At 41.3% G+C, this 17,512-nt stretch overlaps 1 protein-coding gene across 1 annotated transcript in view; it reads right to left on the bottom strand.

The window, feature by feature from the left end:
- The window catches only part of LOC126399704 (growth arrest-specific protein 7-like), an 86,167-nt gene extending 69,640 nt beyond the window's left edge, over positions 1-16,527 (bottom strand). The window contains exon 1 of the mRNA XM_050059884.1: positions 16,133-16,527. Coding sequence (XP_049915841.1) covers positions 16,133-16,312 — 180 coding nt within the window. The 5' untranslated portion in view covers positions 16,313-16,527. The remainder of the gene's footprint in view (positions 1-16,132) is intronic.
- Between the last annotated feature and the right edge of the window lie 985 nt (positions 16,528-17,512).

The raw sequence follows: 17,512 nt of genomic DNA, 5'->3' as shown, positions 1-17,512 counted from the left end.
CAGTTATCACATCTCTAGTTTTTATTGAGAAAAAATATATATATTAAAGAGATGTGAGACTCCATTATGGCCCTGATTAGGTTTCTCACATATAATCTCAAACTATTTTGGATCTAGTTCGAAATTCATAAGTTTAAACTGTACATTTTTGAAGAAAATAAATAGCACATTCATTTTGTTACAAATTAAAAGCTTAAGTAATAAGACATAAAACACCATTTTACCCAGTTTAGTATAGTCACTCACTTAGTCTAGTGTGACCATTAGCTTATGGTGACTAATATTAGCTAACGTTAGCAAACTTTTTTTTTAGCTGTAACTGTCATTATTGAGTCACTTTGCTGCCTGTATGACTCTTTTCCACTTAAGCTACTGACATGCTTTCTTCAGCAAACGTTACACAGGTTCCCCTTAATCTTTAAAGCTTTTGTCTTTACTCACAGCAAATATGTAATCTACTGTACCTGATAAAACTTTGAATTTGCCCAAAATATTAGATAAAGATAACATAGCTCCTTCTTTGGGCACCAAAGTTTTAGGTTTTGTTCTTAAAATGTTGGTTGTTATTTCTGACTCTTGCTATTAATCTCAATGAACATAAGAGCTGAGAGAATTAGTTGATAAATTCAAGCTACTTAAATGTGAAACTGCTTTTCTTCAACATATTTGACAGTAAACTGTTTGGGTTTTGGACTGTGAGACAGACATCTGATGGAGTCACCTTGGGCTTTAAGGCATTGTGATGGGCATTTTTCACTGTTCTCTGATATTAGTTTATAGACTCCAGTGACCCACACTAAACAAGGACACTATTACATAAACTCTTGAGAGCAGTGTACATTTCATCACCACTGTTATCAACGGGCCCCAGTGGAGACTGTAATGCTAACCTCTTTCCCGGGAGGTCTGAGGCTGAGCCGCAAGTTCCCAACCCTCTGGGATCACTCAGCGGTTGTTTAGGTCTCATGTGAGAAATACAGCCAAGGAGAAGTTTCTCACATGTACACTTGGCCGCTAACTACCAGACCAAGAGAGAAGAATGTGTCAAGATATGGCAAGACTTAGTCAATGGAGGAGGAGGAGGAGTGAAAGAATGAAACAGTCCTTGGAGGGAGACAGTGAGACAGGGAGAGGGAAGGAGAGCGATGGGGGCTGTGGAGCGTATCTTTATTTGGGAGACATTGTTTTGGTTTGGGCAGATGTGGGAGCCTGAAGCGAAGCCACATTCTCAGATGTAGAGACACTTCAGACACTCGGGGAGGAGGAGGGATGCACATGCATGTTTAAGCATGCACTCCATCACACATATATACTGTACATGCACACATACACTCGCACAAACTGTAATTATTGTCTGCTCAATGCCTCAGCCTCGAGTACATGTGTGTTTGTGTGAGTACGTGCAGGCTAGAGTGGCCAGTACTGCTAACAAAGCCTGTTTTGTTGCACCCCGCCCCATCCAGTTTATGTGAATTTCTCAAGCCTTGTTCGTCTCACTGCCGCTCCTCCAAGATTCTACTTCAGCCACAAACACAACATGACTAAGACAGGACCACTATGGCACACATTGTGCACTGCATATGAAGGAGCGTGTTCTCCAGTGTGCAGATCTTATCTGTACAGTCCTGCTTATGTTCTCAGGATCAGATATGGCAGCATGTCAATCCGCTGCTCTGCTTTCCACTTGAATACTAAACACTCACTGAGCAATCTACAGTTACTAATGCATTTTTCACTGTGACCATTCAATAGCCATTGCAGGACGACTCAGTAAAGGATTTTCAAAGCCTGACTGCTTCACTCAGCTGGTAGAACTAAGTTTTGCAACTGTATACACTCCATGTGGTTGTATCCACATGGAGTGTATTAAGATTAAGATTAAAGGAATACTTCATCTGCCAAATGATCATTTGTATGTGCATTATTGATCTCATGTTAAATTAAATACATGAAGAAAACTTGCATGCCTCCAGGGTGAACAAAGAATGCAAAAATGAGAAAAAATATTGATTAATTTAGGTATTAGGGGTCCACATGTAACAACAGTGATACTTTATCTAAACATCTGTTAACAAACTCTCACACAGCTTGTGCAGTATCATCCAAGTCTCATTTATCCAGTGGTTCGCTCAGTACTTACCAAACAGACAGCCCCTTTGGATGGGGAACTGAGCTAAAAGTAAAACTTATCTATGCTCTTTTCAAAGCCCAACTCAATTGACAAAAATTCTAATTTTGCCTCACTGAACACAGGAGCTGCTGGTCTACCGCTGCCTTAATTAGTAGCTTGTTTGTGATATTGTGTGACTTTGGTTAACCCTTTAAACAACCAACTGTCACAGCCCTGATCCGCAGCATCTCCGCCTTTTCCCTATTGTCCAATGGAATGATTTGAGAGGTGGGCCTTCTGTGGTGGTCATGACAACAAGTATACAACTGGCAAACACTGGAGGAGAAACTGGTGGTAGGGGTTGTTGGATGCCCAGCACTATAGACGGCCCCCAATCATCCTAAATTATGCCTGGTAACGGCTATCATTAAGGTGAAGCTCCTGGACCAACTGGTGGTACACCCGGTGATCCACCCTCTTTTTTAGGGTCTCATGTACCCACTAGGGCTGTCAATGAATATTCTAAATTCTAATTTAAATTCGAATTTGAAAAAAAAATGGACCTTCGAATGTGAAAATTGATATTCGATTGTGGAGAAAAAAAAAAAACACCACCGCAGCTGTCCTCTTTGCAAGTGGGAGGTGGGAGCGGCCACGGAGCTGCGCGGCGCGGTGCGGCGCAGCCGGTGTGGATGACATAATCGGTTAACATGGGCGCCGAAAGGAAACTGGCTTCGCTTCGAGGCGCTTCGAGGCTATTCGCAGCGCTTCCGCGGGCGGTGTGGCCTGACAGGTCAGAGAGGGGGGCCGAGCGAGAGGTCCGCGGTCGTTTATGACGTAATGTTATAGATAATTGTTTTATGTGTTTTAATGTGTAGGTATGTAAATGTTTTCAAAGACGTTTATGTTGAAATAAAAATACCTACAAGTAGTTATGTTTCCTTGTATTAATAAATATACAAGTATGTTTCCTTGTATTAGTTTGCCCTCTTGTGGACATAATGCGAAGAAAAAAAAAATTGGAATGGTTCGAACCTATGAGTTATTTTTAGAAGGAATATTCGAACGTCATTTTTGAGCAATTTTGACGGCCCTAATACCCGCACAGATCTCCATTTCCTTGCGCCTGACAAACTATTAACTAACAGCCTCTCACCCTAAACCTCAAGCAAGGACCCTCTGCCTGAACATTTTAGGAACCGTCAAATAAATAAACAGTACACTGATTACATGGGAATGTTAGCAGGTGATCGGGTGGTTGTCTGACAACAATAAAAAGGTGCAGCAAGCGTTTTTTTTTTTTACTAGTGGCATTGGGTTTAAAAAAAGGCAGTGCGGCGCACCTTGCGTTTTGCAACCTATCTGATCAGGGCCCAACACAAACAATTGATCAAGGCATTGGTAGACCCTCAGCTCCTCAGTAAAATTACTGTTTTGTCAATGGAGTCTGGCTTTGGAGAGAGCACAGATAAGTTTCACTTTCAGTTTAGTTCCCTGTTGGAAAGGGCTGTCTGTTTGAAAAGCACTGAGCATATGACTGGATATATGAGACTTGGATTATACTGCAAGAGCTGTGTGAGAGTTTGTAAATGGATGTTTTGACCGCTATGACTTCAATTCATCAAGAATTTTCTCTATTTTTGGAGTCTTTGATCACAGTGTAGGCACGTGAGATAAACAACGTTTTCTTCGCAAATTCAATGCAACAAATTCAATGCAACAACAACAATGCTTTTGGAGATTGAAGTATTCCTTTAATGCACACTGTCCTCCCTTGACACGTCCCCCTCTCTTAAACAGACACAGCCTAATTCTTGAGCGTGCATGCCAGTGGTTAAGACTGTAGATATATACTATTGGGAAATATTGCCTGGTAGACTTCTGTTGTAACACTGATCTGGGTTTTCCCACCTGATCTGGATTTCCCCTCCAAATGTCCCACGTGGCCCCCATGCTTCTGTAAGCGCCAGGCTTATTGTAAATTATGAATCACACGTTTTAATGTACGGAATATTCTGATTAGTGGTAATTATTTGTACATTAAGATCTCACTTGAGTATGAAGATGATGTAGCTCTGCCATTTTTATCAACGTGTGACCTCTGTGGCGCACTGGAGCAGTTCACAGCTGAGTGTGAAGCAGCTAGAATGAGAGTCAACACCCCTGAGTCTAAGGCCATGGGGCTGCTGCCAGGAAATGGTGTACTGCTCCCTTCACAATGGGAACTGAGTTGCTGCCAAAAGTGAGGGACTTAAAATATCTCAGGGTCTTGTTCTAGGTGGAGCATGGACGGATGGATGGAGCATCAGATCAAAAGGCAGAAGAGTTCACTAAGGTCGACAGTACTGCTGCAGTTGTACAAGACTGTCATGGTGGAAGAGGGAGCTACCTATGCAGGCAAAGTTCTTCATTTATTAGTCATTACACATTCCAACCCTCAACTGGGGTCATGAGCTTTGCATAGAAACTTAAAGTATGAAATCATCTATACAAGAAGACACAAGAAGAGTTTCTTCTGTCAATGGATGTCTGAGCTTACCCTTAAGGTGTCATTGTGCTTTAAAAAGAAGCGCTTGTCAGATTGTGAAGCAGTGTCTCAAACCCATGCCTTCCACACCTCTACAACATTGGGACTGGGAGGGCTGCAATTTTTGTAATGTTCAAAAACCAACAATCTGACAAGCACACCTGCTTCACAAGTGTAGTGTGGAGGTAAGACGGTCAACACATCTCCATTCCAAGCTTCCCAAGTACAGCAGCTTGGTCAGAGGCCCTACGCTTTTAAACTGTGATGCTCTATGTATTCCTCTAGCGTCAGTTTTGGTTGCTCAAGGACAGCGTGTGCTTGTGTGCATGCTTGTTGTGTATTCAAAATAAACTTCTGCTTTCACAGAAAAAGTAGGTTTTGTCACCAAAACTACTTGGTTAGTTTTAAATTAAGATCATGGTTTGGGTGTAAAGTATGTTTGTTACTTAAGTTAGCATCATAACTTAGCGAGTCACATGATGTATGTGATGATTTGTAATAAAAAAACCTATCACTGACTTTTGGTCTTACATTGGTCAACAGCAATTTCCCGAGTTAAAGTTCTGTGTCTGATTGACCCATCCACCACCCCTACCTCCCACCCTATGCAGACCTCCTCACTTTTTATACTAAGTCATTGTCTGGGGTGAGGATGTGTTTACATTGGAGTTAAAAAGCCTGGTGTGTCTCATACAGACACTAATGGGTACCGTGTGCATCAGTATGACGCATCGAGGGCCGCTTACCAAGCCGCTTACCAAGCTTCAATGTGATCAAACAATGCTTTCCACAAAGTTTGTTTCAAGCATATCCCTGCCTTCAGCACCTCTAAGTCTGTGGCCTGGTACTCTGCTGGAAACTGGTGGATTGCCAAATTCAGGTCGCTATCCACAGTGATGGACTTCAAGTATCTCAGGGTCTTTTTCACCAGTGAGGATAATATGGACTTTGAGATCGACAGGTGGATTGGTGCCATGATGGCTGGCATTGTACAGGACTGTCATGCTACAGAGGGAGCTAAACATGAAGGCCAGCTCCATAGCAGTCTACACTTTTATCTTTCACCTTTTGGATCTCAGATACAAGCAACCTAAACTGATTCCTTTTGCAAGATGTCGGTGAGGAGTTCAGACATCCTGAAGTTCCTGTGCTCAGAGTAGAACTGCTACTCCTTCACACTGAAAGGAGCCAGGTAAGAATTAAGGTGGTTAAGCATCTGACGAGGAAGTATACCACACAAATCCAACTGAGGTCTGGAGTAGACCCAGAACATGTTGCAGGAATTATACATCCTTTGGGATTCGGAGAAGTGCATGTGGATTACTTTGCTTAGTCTGCTACCACAATGACCTGAACAAAATGAGCGGCAGAAAACAGATGGATGGGTGGACATGTCCAAATGAGGCACAAGGTATTATTTTTATGTATCGTACTAGTCTGAATCCTCTAAACGAAAATTATCCTCTAAATTTGCCCCAACTGTCAAAACCCAAGTGCTTGGTCTAACATCTGGTGGAAAATCTAAACCAACAGCCGGGACCTGAACAAAACATGGCATGAATCTGCCTTCTAAACACCAGTCATCAAGCACTTAAGCCACTGTAGAGGAGCGATGTCTTCTATTCTGACACAACCACATGGTATCTGGATATGCCCTTAATCTAACACCACACCACAGATCAAAGATGGGAGACACTAACACTTGATAAAACTCACTATCACCAACACCACCCAAACCATCTGGGCGTTTCCCCCCATATTAGCAGGCCCGATAATAAGCTCAGAATCTCTGTAATGGAAGGTACAATAATTCACAGAAGGTCCTCAGCTCATCTAAACTACATACATACATACAAGATACACGGGTGATTAAGACCAAGGACAGGACTGATCAATCAATTTTGCTACTTTGAACTACATTTCAGTCCACTGAGTCCTGCAAGTTAGGATTTACAACCACTAAAGAGGACTACTTTACTCGATTTTGGCCAAAGTTCACTGGTAAGAGGGAAAAAAGTGGTATAATGAGGCCCAAGTTGAAAATAACTGTAATTACTCTTAAACTGAGCTAATGTTTTTCAAGCTATAACTCAAAATAGCTACACTGGCGCAGACTAGGACCAAAGAGATTAAGGTTTATAACAGTTCTCTCTGCCACCAAAACCTAAATTTGCAAGGCAAATTGACCTTATTATATTTATCATACTGACTTAGAGGTTCCTAAATTGACTCACTACTACAAAACACCAGTGTTTTGAAAGTATTTCTCCTTTCCTTTGCTTGTTGCTATGTACTGAGGCATTATTTCTACACAGCCAATTTCCCAACAGCCCTCTATGACAGCTCTGCTAGTGGATGTGTGAAAACCTCAAACCTGTTCTTCAGTGTTGAAACAAACAACAGATTGTGGTTAGCAGAGGTGCCACAGTGGGTGCTTCGCAGTCATTCAGCTGATATTTCACAGCTCCGCACGAGTACCTTCCATGACAAGAAATGACTGTATTTTGGTATGACGTAAGCACAGGAGGGGTGCTGTTAGTTTTCCAGCGTGCAGGGGAAGCACCTGGCTGTGCGCTGGAGGATCTACAGCAGCGGCCTGGCCCTCGGCATTCCACTACGGGGATTATGCCAGGCTGAATCACCATCCAAAACCTCTGTTAGAAACCCCCACACACACACGCTCTAAGCTCTACAGTTTCATAATAAACACAGCTGACACTCTACCAGAAGAAGCATTAGGGAGACAAAGTGGTTCTCCATCATTTACAACTAATTGCTTACAGTAGTTCCCCTGGCTACAGAGAGACATAATGGCACATGGCAATTCACACCAAAGAGAAACAATACATGATGCTAGAATAATGTGAGCCCAACATTGAAATGAGAGAAAATCAACATTACATCATCTTCAAATTGCCTTCAAATTACTGACCTCCACAAGTGGAAGAAGAAAGTCACACTTCACTGTGTAATACGTGGCAACCTGCACTCAACATATTTCATCCACATGAAGGATTCAGGAGGGAGTCTGCCTCCAGATGGCCCCTGGCAGGCCTGGCTGGAGGGCTTCTATTACATGTTTCTGCTCATGTTGATATTTCGACACTTCAGCACTGATTTGTTATGGCAATGTCATGTTTGGCCTCAGAGGTACAACAAGAAGGTGTAACTAGCCTCTGACCAGTCATTAAAGGCTTTAACCCAGTGTGCGTCGCCAATGAATTAAACTGGTTTTACTGTGGGCCCCCAACATGGCACCAGCAGCTGATGCATTGTATACTGAGAATTTCTACAGTATCAGTTGATATGGAAACCAGGACTACAACTATTGTTCATTTTTATTCCCAGTAAATCTTTCCAATTAAAGGAATACTTCATCTCCCAAATGAGCACTGTTCTGTTAAACTCGGGAAGAAAACTTTTCTGGCATGCCTCCATGTTGAATGATGAATCCAAAAACAGAGAAAATTCTTAATAAATTGAAGTCATAGGCATCTCAAAACATCTAAAACTCAAAACATCTGTTTTCCAATTCTTACACAACACTTGAATTATAATCTCATTTATCCAGTTTTGTGCTCAGTACTTCCTAAACAACATGCATTTTTGCTAAACCTTACTATTTACAACACTTCACCATGAACAGCGCAGGTGCACTACTTGTCCATGCCTAAGACTGTTGAATGTAAATGTTTTGAATAGTAAGGTTTTAGTGAAAATTGATGTGTTTGGGGAGTCCTGAGCATACGACTGGATAAATGACACTTGGATTATGCTGCACAAGTTGTGTGAGACTTTGTACATGGATGTTTTGATATAGTTTTGCTGTTGTTTACTGTGTACCCCTATGACTCCAATTCATTGAGAATTTTCTCATTTTTTGGATTCTTCATTTCACCATGGAGGAATGCAAGAAAAACAATGTTTTTCCTCCAGATTTTAACATAACATGAGGTGAGTAATTTATATACAACTGGTCTTTGGGGGCGTGAAGTATTCCTTTAACCAATTGGTAAATTTGTCAGAAAATAGAAAAATAAACCTGAGATATTCAAAATGCTAATCAATAAATCAACAAATCAATCAGCCTTAATGGAAGCCTTCAGCCAGTGTTTTCAACTTTTTTGTGTTAAGAAATAAAAAGGTCAAAAAAAATGTATGGTGAATGGTAGGTATGATTTAATTAAATATACTAATAGTAAAGTTAACTGATCAAGTCAACACTTACAACTCTCTTTGTGCTGTCTCATTTGAATGAGCCTCATACGGAGCGCTCTGAGCTGGGCACCAAAATACCACACAGCCAGGCAGAGAGAATTTCAAGGTCAGGAAAATAGAAAATTGTCAGAGCACTACTTTCACTGGGCATTATGCCACCATAAAAATAGGGCCAGCTATGATAATTCAAAATTTTTAAGTGCATCAAATTTAGTTATGTACCAAATATTTCAAAGCTTTGGAAATTTATTCATAACCTTGACATTTGAATTCTAAATCAACATTTGGATGTTGATTGAATGAACTGAATGAAAAAGCCCAACTAGGGACAAGAATTGAAAATTAGCAACAGCTATAAACTCTCTGTGCAACATATCAGTCCCATACTCTGTTTGGAACTATGCTGAATTGCATCATCCCTAGATGTAATCATAAATTCCATTTATTCACTACAGAAAGTGAATTTACTAAAAGAAAGACTCACTCAGATTTGTAGTTTTGTTCCTCAACAGAAGCTTCGAACATAGAAAAATGACATCCAATACAACCGCAGTAAAATTATGAGATGGCAGGTTAAAATGGCAATTTATAGAAGCGTAATAGTTATACTTTGTGAGTCGAACATGTGACTTTGTGTCTCATAATTTGGACTTCCTATGTCATAATTTTGACTTTGTATTTCAAGTTTAAATGTACAACATAGTATCTCATAATTTAAACTTATAAGTCAGAACTTTGGTCCAGCTTGTCAGACTTTAGAATATGAAAAACAATCAATAAATCAAGTCATTAATAAAGATTTTGACTTTGTAGCAAAGCATGTTTATTTTTACTGCACTTTTTAAAATTATCCTTAACTTTTATTTTCTTTTTGAACGAATTTTGAATTAACTTTCATAGAAACCTAAATGCCGTCTTCCAGACATGTATTTATATTTATATTTATCAGCTCATGCAGACTTGATACATATATTTAGATTTATTCATACAGCCAAAATTAAGAATCTAATTACTGTATTATGCCAAGAGGCTATGAGAAACCTGCCAGTCTCCACCTCTGCTGCTGCACCCAAAGACAGCAGCCGTATCACAGAAATCTTCAGTAACCATCCTGCAAGGTTTGTAATCAAATTTCTATTTGTTTCACAGTTGTTGCTAAAAACAGACTTTAGAACAGTGGAAATACCTAGGTGGAATCAACTGTCCCTCGCTCCAAGCCCAGCCTATTCCCATAATACCATGAAAATCCATTTGTGAGTTTTGAGAAAAACAAGCTAGTAAGGTGTAAAATCTCCTCTTTGACGTGGGTTAAAAATGAAGTGCCTCTTCCGCACATAAAGCAAAAAGGTGGAGCACAGTAATAAGACATGACTCCATGGAATGATGGAGTAACAGAGCAATAACTCAGAGCCAGACTTGGTCACGAAGATCTTCACAGCATTTAAACATCTGCCTGGAAACAGTGGTGACAGCTCCAACCACTGTGGGGCGGCTGACATTATTTTCAAGCCAGCAGCAGGTTGATTGAGTGAATGAGTCCATTCATTTGCTGATAAAAGACCCAAACATTAAAGCATTCGTGTCTGTTTTGGACAATATCCTCCATAGAAACTCGCTGATGGCTTTCAGCTGCTGCTTTAACTCCCTTTTGTTATTGGTGCTATCTTTTCATTTCCTCCTCATTTGGTGATCGTTAAGCACTAATAGGCCAAACACTGATATGACTCACTGTCATTCGGACTCATGATGCTCTGGTGGTAGTCATAATTTCTCCAGAAATACAGAGTTCTCCTGGAGTAGATGATTGATTCTTGTATACAGTTCACACTGTGCACATGTCCACTGAGAATGGACGTTAAAGTGTTCTTTCTTTAAGCATTACCTGAAAGGAGACACTTAGAGGGATGACCTCAAATTAGTTTAACTACATAAAGTTTGCCAACATTAGCCATAAGATAACAGTCGTATCAAAATAATAAGTATGACTGTGGCCTAGCAGCAAAACCTTTGATTCTACTGTCGTCAGCTAAAGTGCATTTTATTGCTTAGAATTAGGGGTGCCAATGGCTAACAGTTAGTGATATTTTTGACTCATTACACATGTTAGTCTATCGGTTTATTTAGCTAATTTTCAGTTTACTGCACTGCGCACCACCCGCATCAGGTGGGAGCAGCTAACAGTGCCCCCTACTCTGCAATACCGCTGGCTGTCCAAACCAAACAGTGTTCTCCAGTCTCCCCCCAGGGTCTCCCTGGTGAGTAAGCAGCTCAATTTGAGCCGCAAACCCCTGTTGGCATTGTTGTTATCTCTGTTAGCACCATCAGCATGGCTAATGGTGCTAACATAGTTAATCATGCTAAAAAAGGCTTTTCAGCTTAAACTGAAGTCGCGTACTCACAGGGGCTACCTGGGGGGAGACCAGAGGGTGGCCACCATGTTTTTGCAGTAACATCGTCCCACCACCAGGACGGCTTTACCAGCAGTAATCGCGAATAAGCAGTGTCACTAGCTAGCTCCCACATACCTGGCTGGTGCACAATACAGAGTGGCAGAGGCTAGCATTAGACCAGGGAGTGGGCACTATGTTTATGTATGTTAACATGGCTAGTCGGCAGTCTGTCAGCAAAGCCAAGAGAAAGTTAAATAAAAGGCAAGACATTTACATCAGAAAATATTAAAATTTCATAACCTCTAAATGGATAGCGCTCTGAAAAGCAGTGCTGAAGCTCACACCGAGTCAATGACCACCAAACAAAAAGGACAGGCCTCTTATAATGCACGTCATGTTAATTTTATCTTTTTTAATGCCAGGCTATTGAGAGAGCAAAATTAATCCAAAACTGTCATCCCATAGGCTACTTAAAATACACCTTTAAATTTTGAAGAAGGATGTGTAATTTCATTCTTTATGCGCCATTAAAGTTACATAGTAACCTGATGCACCAGGCAGCAACAGGTTGTGACTGATTCATTGTCCTCAGAAGAATGCTGCTGTTTGTAGAACAAAGCCACAGAAGATGACAACACTTACAGTTGAAAGCTGCATTGTTCACTGTGCCAGCTGCACAAATCCATCTGGGCGATTAACACACATCAGCCTGACATTACGATCATTTACAATTATCAAAGTTAGGCAACTGAACAGTGTGAAGGAGTGGCGGTTGTTTCCTTACAGAGCCTGTCTGGATTTCAATAAAATACCAGAATGGGGAAATAGTGAGGTGTTGTCATTTCATGGTGCCATCCTACAACCTCTTTCTCAGCAACCTACAGATGACACATTTAAGGAGAACTGGGGGGAAACGTCCAGTTTCATAATGTGTAGTTCAGCCCACATAAAGTAGGAGGTAAATCTCTTTATTCCAGATTAACTACTCTAATACTGATACTGAAGCCCGACAAGCAAATGTGATGTCACAGTTACATTAGAGCTTTTGGACCAAATACCTTGGTATCAAGATTCTGATAATATTGTACAGTTGACTATTGGTGCTTTCACAAAATAGGTGGTTATACCCTGTATACCTGCAAACCCTCCAATACACCTGGGATCAATATCAATATCTGTCATAGAAATCAAGCATCCGCCCAGTTCTCGCTGATATATTAAAGAAATACTTGACTTTTGGGGATATACATGTAAGCTCATTTGCTTTGTGTCAGAGGGATAGATGAGAAGATTGATTCCACCGTGGCATTTGTCTCTTAAATATAAGGCGTAGCTCGGCACAAAGAGTGCAAATAGGGACTAAAATCGAAACTGTCCCTTCCTCAGACCAGCTGAGGTGAGTTAACATATAAATAGAGATGCAGCTGCCACTCAGGCTGTCTGCATGGTGAAACAGGTAAAGCCAAGGTGATGGTGCAACACTGACCCAACAAAACAAATCAATGGGCTACCACAGTCTTCCCTTACAGTATCACTCAACTCATGTTTACCTGTTATTTTTAGGCAGTTCCACTTGAGTACAGAGAACAGTAGAGAGTGACAGGAAAGCCGAGTTAGTGGTGAGAAACATCTGAGCCCACAACACCACAAACATCCGACACAATCTACAGACCGCAGAGTTTCCCCCGGTGTGGGCTCACATGAAACTGAGAAGAATCTATCTGTGATAAGTCACCCAACATCAGATAAGCATGTTGTTGTAGCTTAATTTAGCCTGGCTTCAGGGCTGAGCTGTTATTTAGCTTTGCATTGGTTTTACTGAGAAAAAAAAAAGTGTCCATGCACCCAGCCCAGGGACAAGCAGAGTTTAAAACCACACAATGCTTTCACCCTCACATTCATCATATCTCTTTCTTCTCATGTCCTGTCCATTCGGGCTGCTACTAGGGCTGATTAATATGAGTGTGAAGTTTGACCTTGGAAACCGCAGTTTGTGAATGCTTATCACATATACCACAGCTCAAAGTGACATCTTATAGCCTGGTAGATATTGATATTGAGGACTGTTATTAACACAGAACACAAACAAACATTTTTGACAGCTGTACATGTCCATAACTCCCGTTAAAAAATATCCACTTTTTTCACAACAAACACGACTGGCAAGGTCATGACAACATGTTAAAAAATACCCGCTTCTGTCAGTACAAACACGGCTGAACATATTCCAAATCCTCATTAAATTCTACTTGGTTTGGTCACTTCAAACATGGCGGGTAACGTCATGACCTCTTCTAACAAAACATCCGCTTTTGTCGTGCAAACACAGCTGAAAATGTCCCGAACTCTCGTTAAAAAATACCTGGTTTGGTTGCTACAAACATGGCTGTAAATATCCCTAACTCTTGTTATAAAATTCCTGACTTGGTTGCTACAAACACAGAGCGAAATGTTCCATACTCTCATTAAAACATATCTGTTTGTTTGCTACAAACCCAAACTCATTAAAAATACTGGTTTTCGTCACTACAAACACAGCTGGAAATGTCCCAAAGTCTCGTTAAAAAAATACCCAGTTTGGTTGCTACAAACATGGCTAGAACGATCCCAAACACTTGCTAAAAAATACCCAGTTTGGACACTACTAATACAGCTGGAAATGTCATGACCTGCGATTAAAAAAATACCCTTTTTTGTTGCTACAAACACAGGTAGAAATGTCCCAACTGCTTCTTCTAAAATACCCGGTTTGCACATTACAACTGGTAATGTCTCGAAATCTCGTTAAAAAAAATACCCAGTTTGGTCACTATTAAACTAGGCTGCTCATAACGTGACCTCTCATTAAAACATACCCGCTTTTGTTGCAAAAAACATGGCTGGACATGTCCCAGACTCTTGTTAAATAATATCCGATTTAATTGCTACAAACACAGAGCGAAATGTTCCATACTCTCATTTTTTTGCTACAAACACAGCTGAAAATTTCCCAAACTCTCATTAAAAAAGTTTTCGTCTCTACAAACACGGCTGGAAATGTCCCAAATGCTTGTTATAAAATACCCGCTTTACTTGCTACAAACAACTGGTAATGACTCGAAACTCATAAAAAAAATACCTGGCTTGGTCACTATAAACTACGCTGCTCAAAATGTGACCTCTCATTAAAAAATACCAGCTTTCGTGGCTACAAACATGGCCGGACATGTCCCAAATACTTGTCATAAAATACTGGCTTGGTCGCTACATACGGGAACTGCACATTGGTCCGACATCCCATTGTTCCAACCATATTAAACCCATTGTTCCGAAGTCTGTTATGAAATCATCCTGATGCCCTGTGGTTAAGGTCTGGTTAGGCTTAGGCACAAAAACCACTTGGTTAGGGTCAGGAAAAGATCATGGTGTGGGTTAAATTGAAAAAGAAAGTGACAAACACATAAGCCGTACACCTGCTTCGCCTCAAGCCTTTCCCAGCTGACCCAGAGCCGGTTGCGGCGCACCATCAAGGCAGAAATATGCCCACCGGGAGCCGTTCAGCACCGCGGACCGTCGGACTAATGGGATGTCGGACCAATGGGCTGTCGGACCAATGACATGGACCCCTGCATACATGGCTGGAAATATCCCTAACTCTTGTTATAAAGTTCCTGACTTGGTGCTACAAACACGGCTGCCAATGTCCCAAAGTCTCGTTAAAAAAATACCCAGTTTGGTTACTACTAATACAGCTGGAAATGTCATGACCTGTCATTAAGAAAATACCTGTTTTTGTTGCTACAAACACAGGTCTTTAAAAAACATACGCATCTTGATCTTCTTGGTCTTTATCAGTGGTTCACTTTGATTGTTACAAACTTGGCTACCACTGTCACAACCCCTCGTTAAAAACTACCCTTTTACCTGACAGGCCAGCCAGAGTTCAAGCTGCAGAGCAGAAGCCCTCTAAAACTTCTGCATCTAACTAGAGCTACAACACTCCAGCAGAGTGGATGCTTGATATGACTGCTCTCACCATCCTGCTGCCCCACCCCACAAGATAAGGGATGTTGTGCTTAAACAGTCTGCTGCTACAGGTTTATCTGATCCTATCTAACTCAGCACAAGCCCAAAATCTGGAGGCATTGCTGCGGTGTCACTGGGACACAAATCATGTTTCTGTTTATATCTTCTCACATTCAGAGTGAAGACGTGATAAAAATGGCAGCATTGGTGCCATAGCTGAGAATGCTGGCCTCGTGCCCATCCCTCTTGGATACAAGCTGATTATAACAAACTGTCAGTACACTGGGTGGTGTCACCGACTCTGCCACAAACTCAATCATTTCAATCACAGAGCCAAACACGCCAATTTAAAAGAAATAAATAAAATATAATGGGAGATCTTTTCTAAGTTACAACAGCAGAGTGTCTGAACTCCCTCAGAGGGAGGCTGGGTGGGGAAGGGAGGGGTTGACCGTGCAGAGAGAGAGAGAGCTGCATGTCCTGTGCATTCACTCGCACTGAGAGGAGACCTGAGAATTCCACTGGAATGTGTGAGGAATGAGGAAGTGTGCAGCCGCTCAGCCAGGCACTGAGCTGACTGCTGGGAAGGTTAGAGTTAATCTGATAAAGCCAGCACGGGAAAACCATTTATTAGTGCATCTGTCAATGCTGTCTTTATTGTGTGTGAGTGAGTCTGGTCTGAACCCTCTACCCTGGTCACTCTGAGTGTGTGTGTGTGTGTGTGTGTGTGTGTGTGTGTGTGTGTGTGTAAACAAAAAAATGTTTTTCATGACAACAAAATAAAAAATAAGTCAAAGTCATTTTAGCAAATTTACATCAAATTAATATCCAATTAAACTTGTGTTAAGTCTATATAAGCAGCCTAATAAAACCAAATCTTACCTCCAGGACCTGGACATAACTGGAGGGGAACCAGCCTCTGGCTCCATCCCTCTCTCCCTCCCACCAGCCTCCGGGCAGAGCCTGGACCACCTTAATAATGTCCCCGGCCTCGAAGCTCAGTCCCTGCTGGTGCTGCTCCCCGCTGAACGGGTACAAACTTTTGCAGTACGATCCAGACATCGCCAGCGTGACTTCTCACACACGCAGTGATGGTGATGATGATGAGCTCTTTGGAAGAAAAATCTAACTTTGTGAGTCTGGTGAGAGTGTGTGTCCGAGCCTGTGTCTCGTGCTGCTCACAGCTCGCAGAGGAGTGAAGCGGGGTGAAACTTGTGTGAAGTTAGTAGGCAGGTTCTCCTCCTCTCCGCTCTGCTCCTGCAGCCTGCCTGCCAGCGTGCACGCTCTGTCTGAGGGCGATAAGACCCGCGTCAATGCCCGCATAGATACACGGGAGAAACCGGAAGTTGGAGAAATTGGACTTCAAAATAAAAGCACAACATATAAACAAGTGACAAGCGATGCGTAGGCTATCTCTATGACAACGAGGGAAACTATATCTTCTGAGGAGATAGGGTTGAAAGCCTAAGAAACAGTAAGTGGACCTTTAGTTAATACCCCCCCCCCCCATACTGCTAATAGAAGTGTTGCTAATAATAGTATTCCTATTAACATTAGTATATTTAGCATAGCAACAGCCAAAGAGGTGTTGGGATAGGGACTGTCCTTTATTTGTCAGAGAAGGGGGGTGGCTGGGGTGTGACTTACTATTTATTTATTTATTTATTTTGACCTTCATCAAAGCTAAAAATATTTTATATTTATATATACAAATATTTTTCCTTGAGCCTCCCTGAGTGACTGGTGGAAAATGCATGTGGAATTATTTTTTTTTTTTAAATAACAGTTTCTGGCTATAATAAAATGTATAATTTTGCCAGTTTTTAAAGAAAGCATGCCTTCCAAACTTGTGGGTTTGGAAGGCATGCTTTCTTTAAAAATCTGGGGTAAAATAAATACAAATACAATCATTCAAATGTTTATGCCCCTCCCCTATGCCAAAATAAAATACATGAGTCCCTGGCCAATGCTTATGAAATGATTTGACGTGCCTCCTCCTTTTTGCACCACCCCCTTCCCCATAATAAATAACGAACAGTCCCTTAGCTTCCATGAAGTATTACTAGCTACTGAAAAATCTTTTTGATTCCTGTTGTGGTTAAAGTGTGTGTAAAGCAGTTAGAAACTGCCCACCAGTGTTTTATTAATATTTACTACTATATGGATATTTAAGGGACAGTCTTATAATTACCCTAAAGGACTGACAGCTCCTACTTAATACCCTATGTAAGAACTATTACTGATTGATGATTTCTGAACAAT

The sequence above is a fragment of the Epinephelus moara genome, chromosome 13 (assembly GCF_006386435.1).
Source record: "Epinephelus moara isolate mb chromosome 13, YSFRI_EMoa_1.0, whole genome shotgun sequence".
Classification (NCBI taxonomy): Eukaryota; Metazoa; Chordata; class Actinopteri; order Perciformes; family Serranidae; genus Epinephelus; species Epinephelus moara.
The sequence above is the reverse complement of the archived record's forward strand: the minus strand, read 5'-3'. Positions and strand labels throughout refer to the sequence as shown.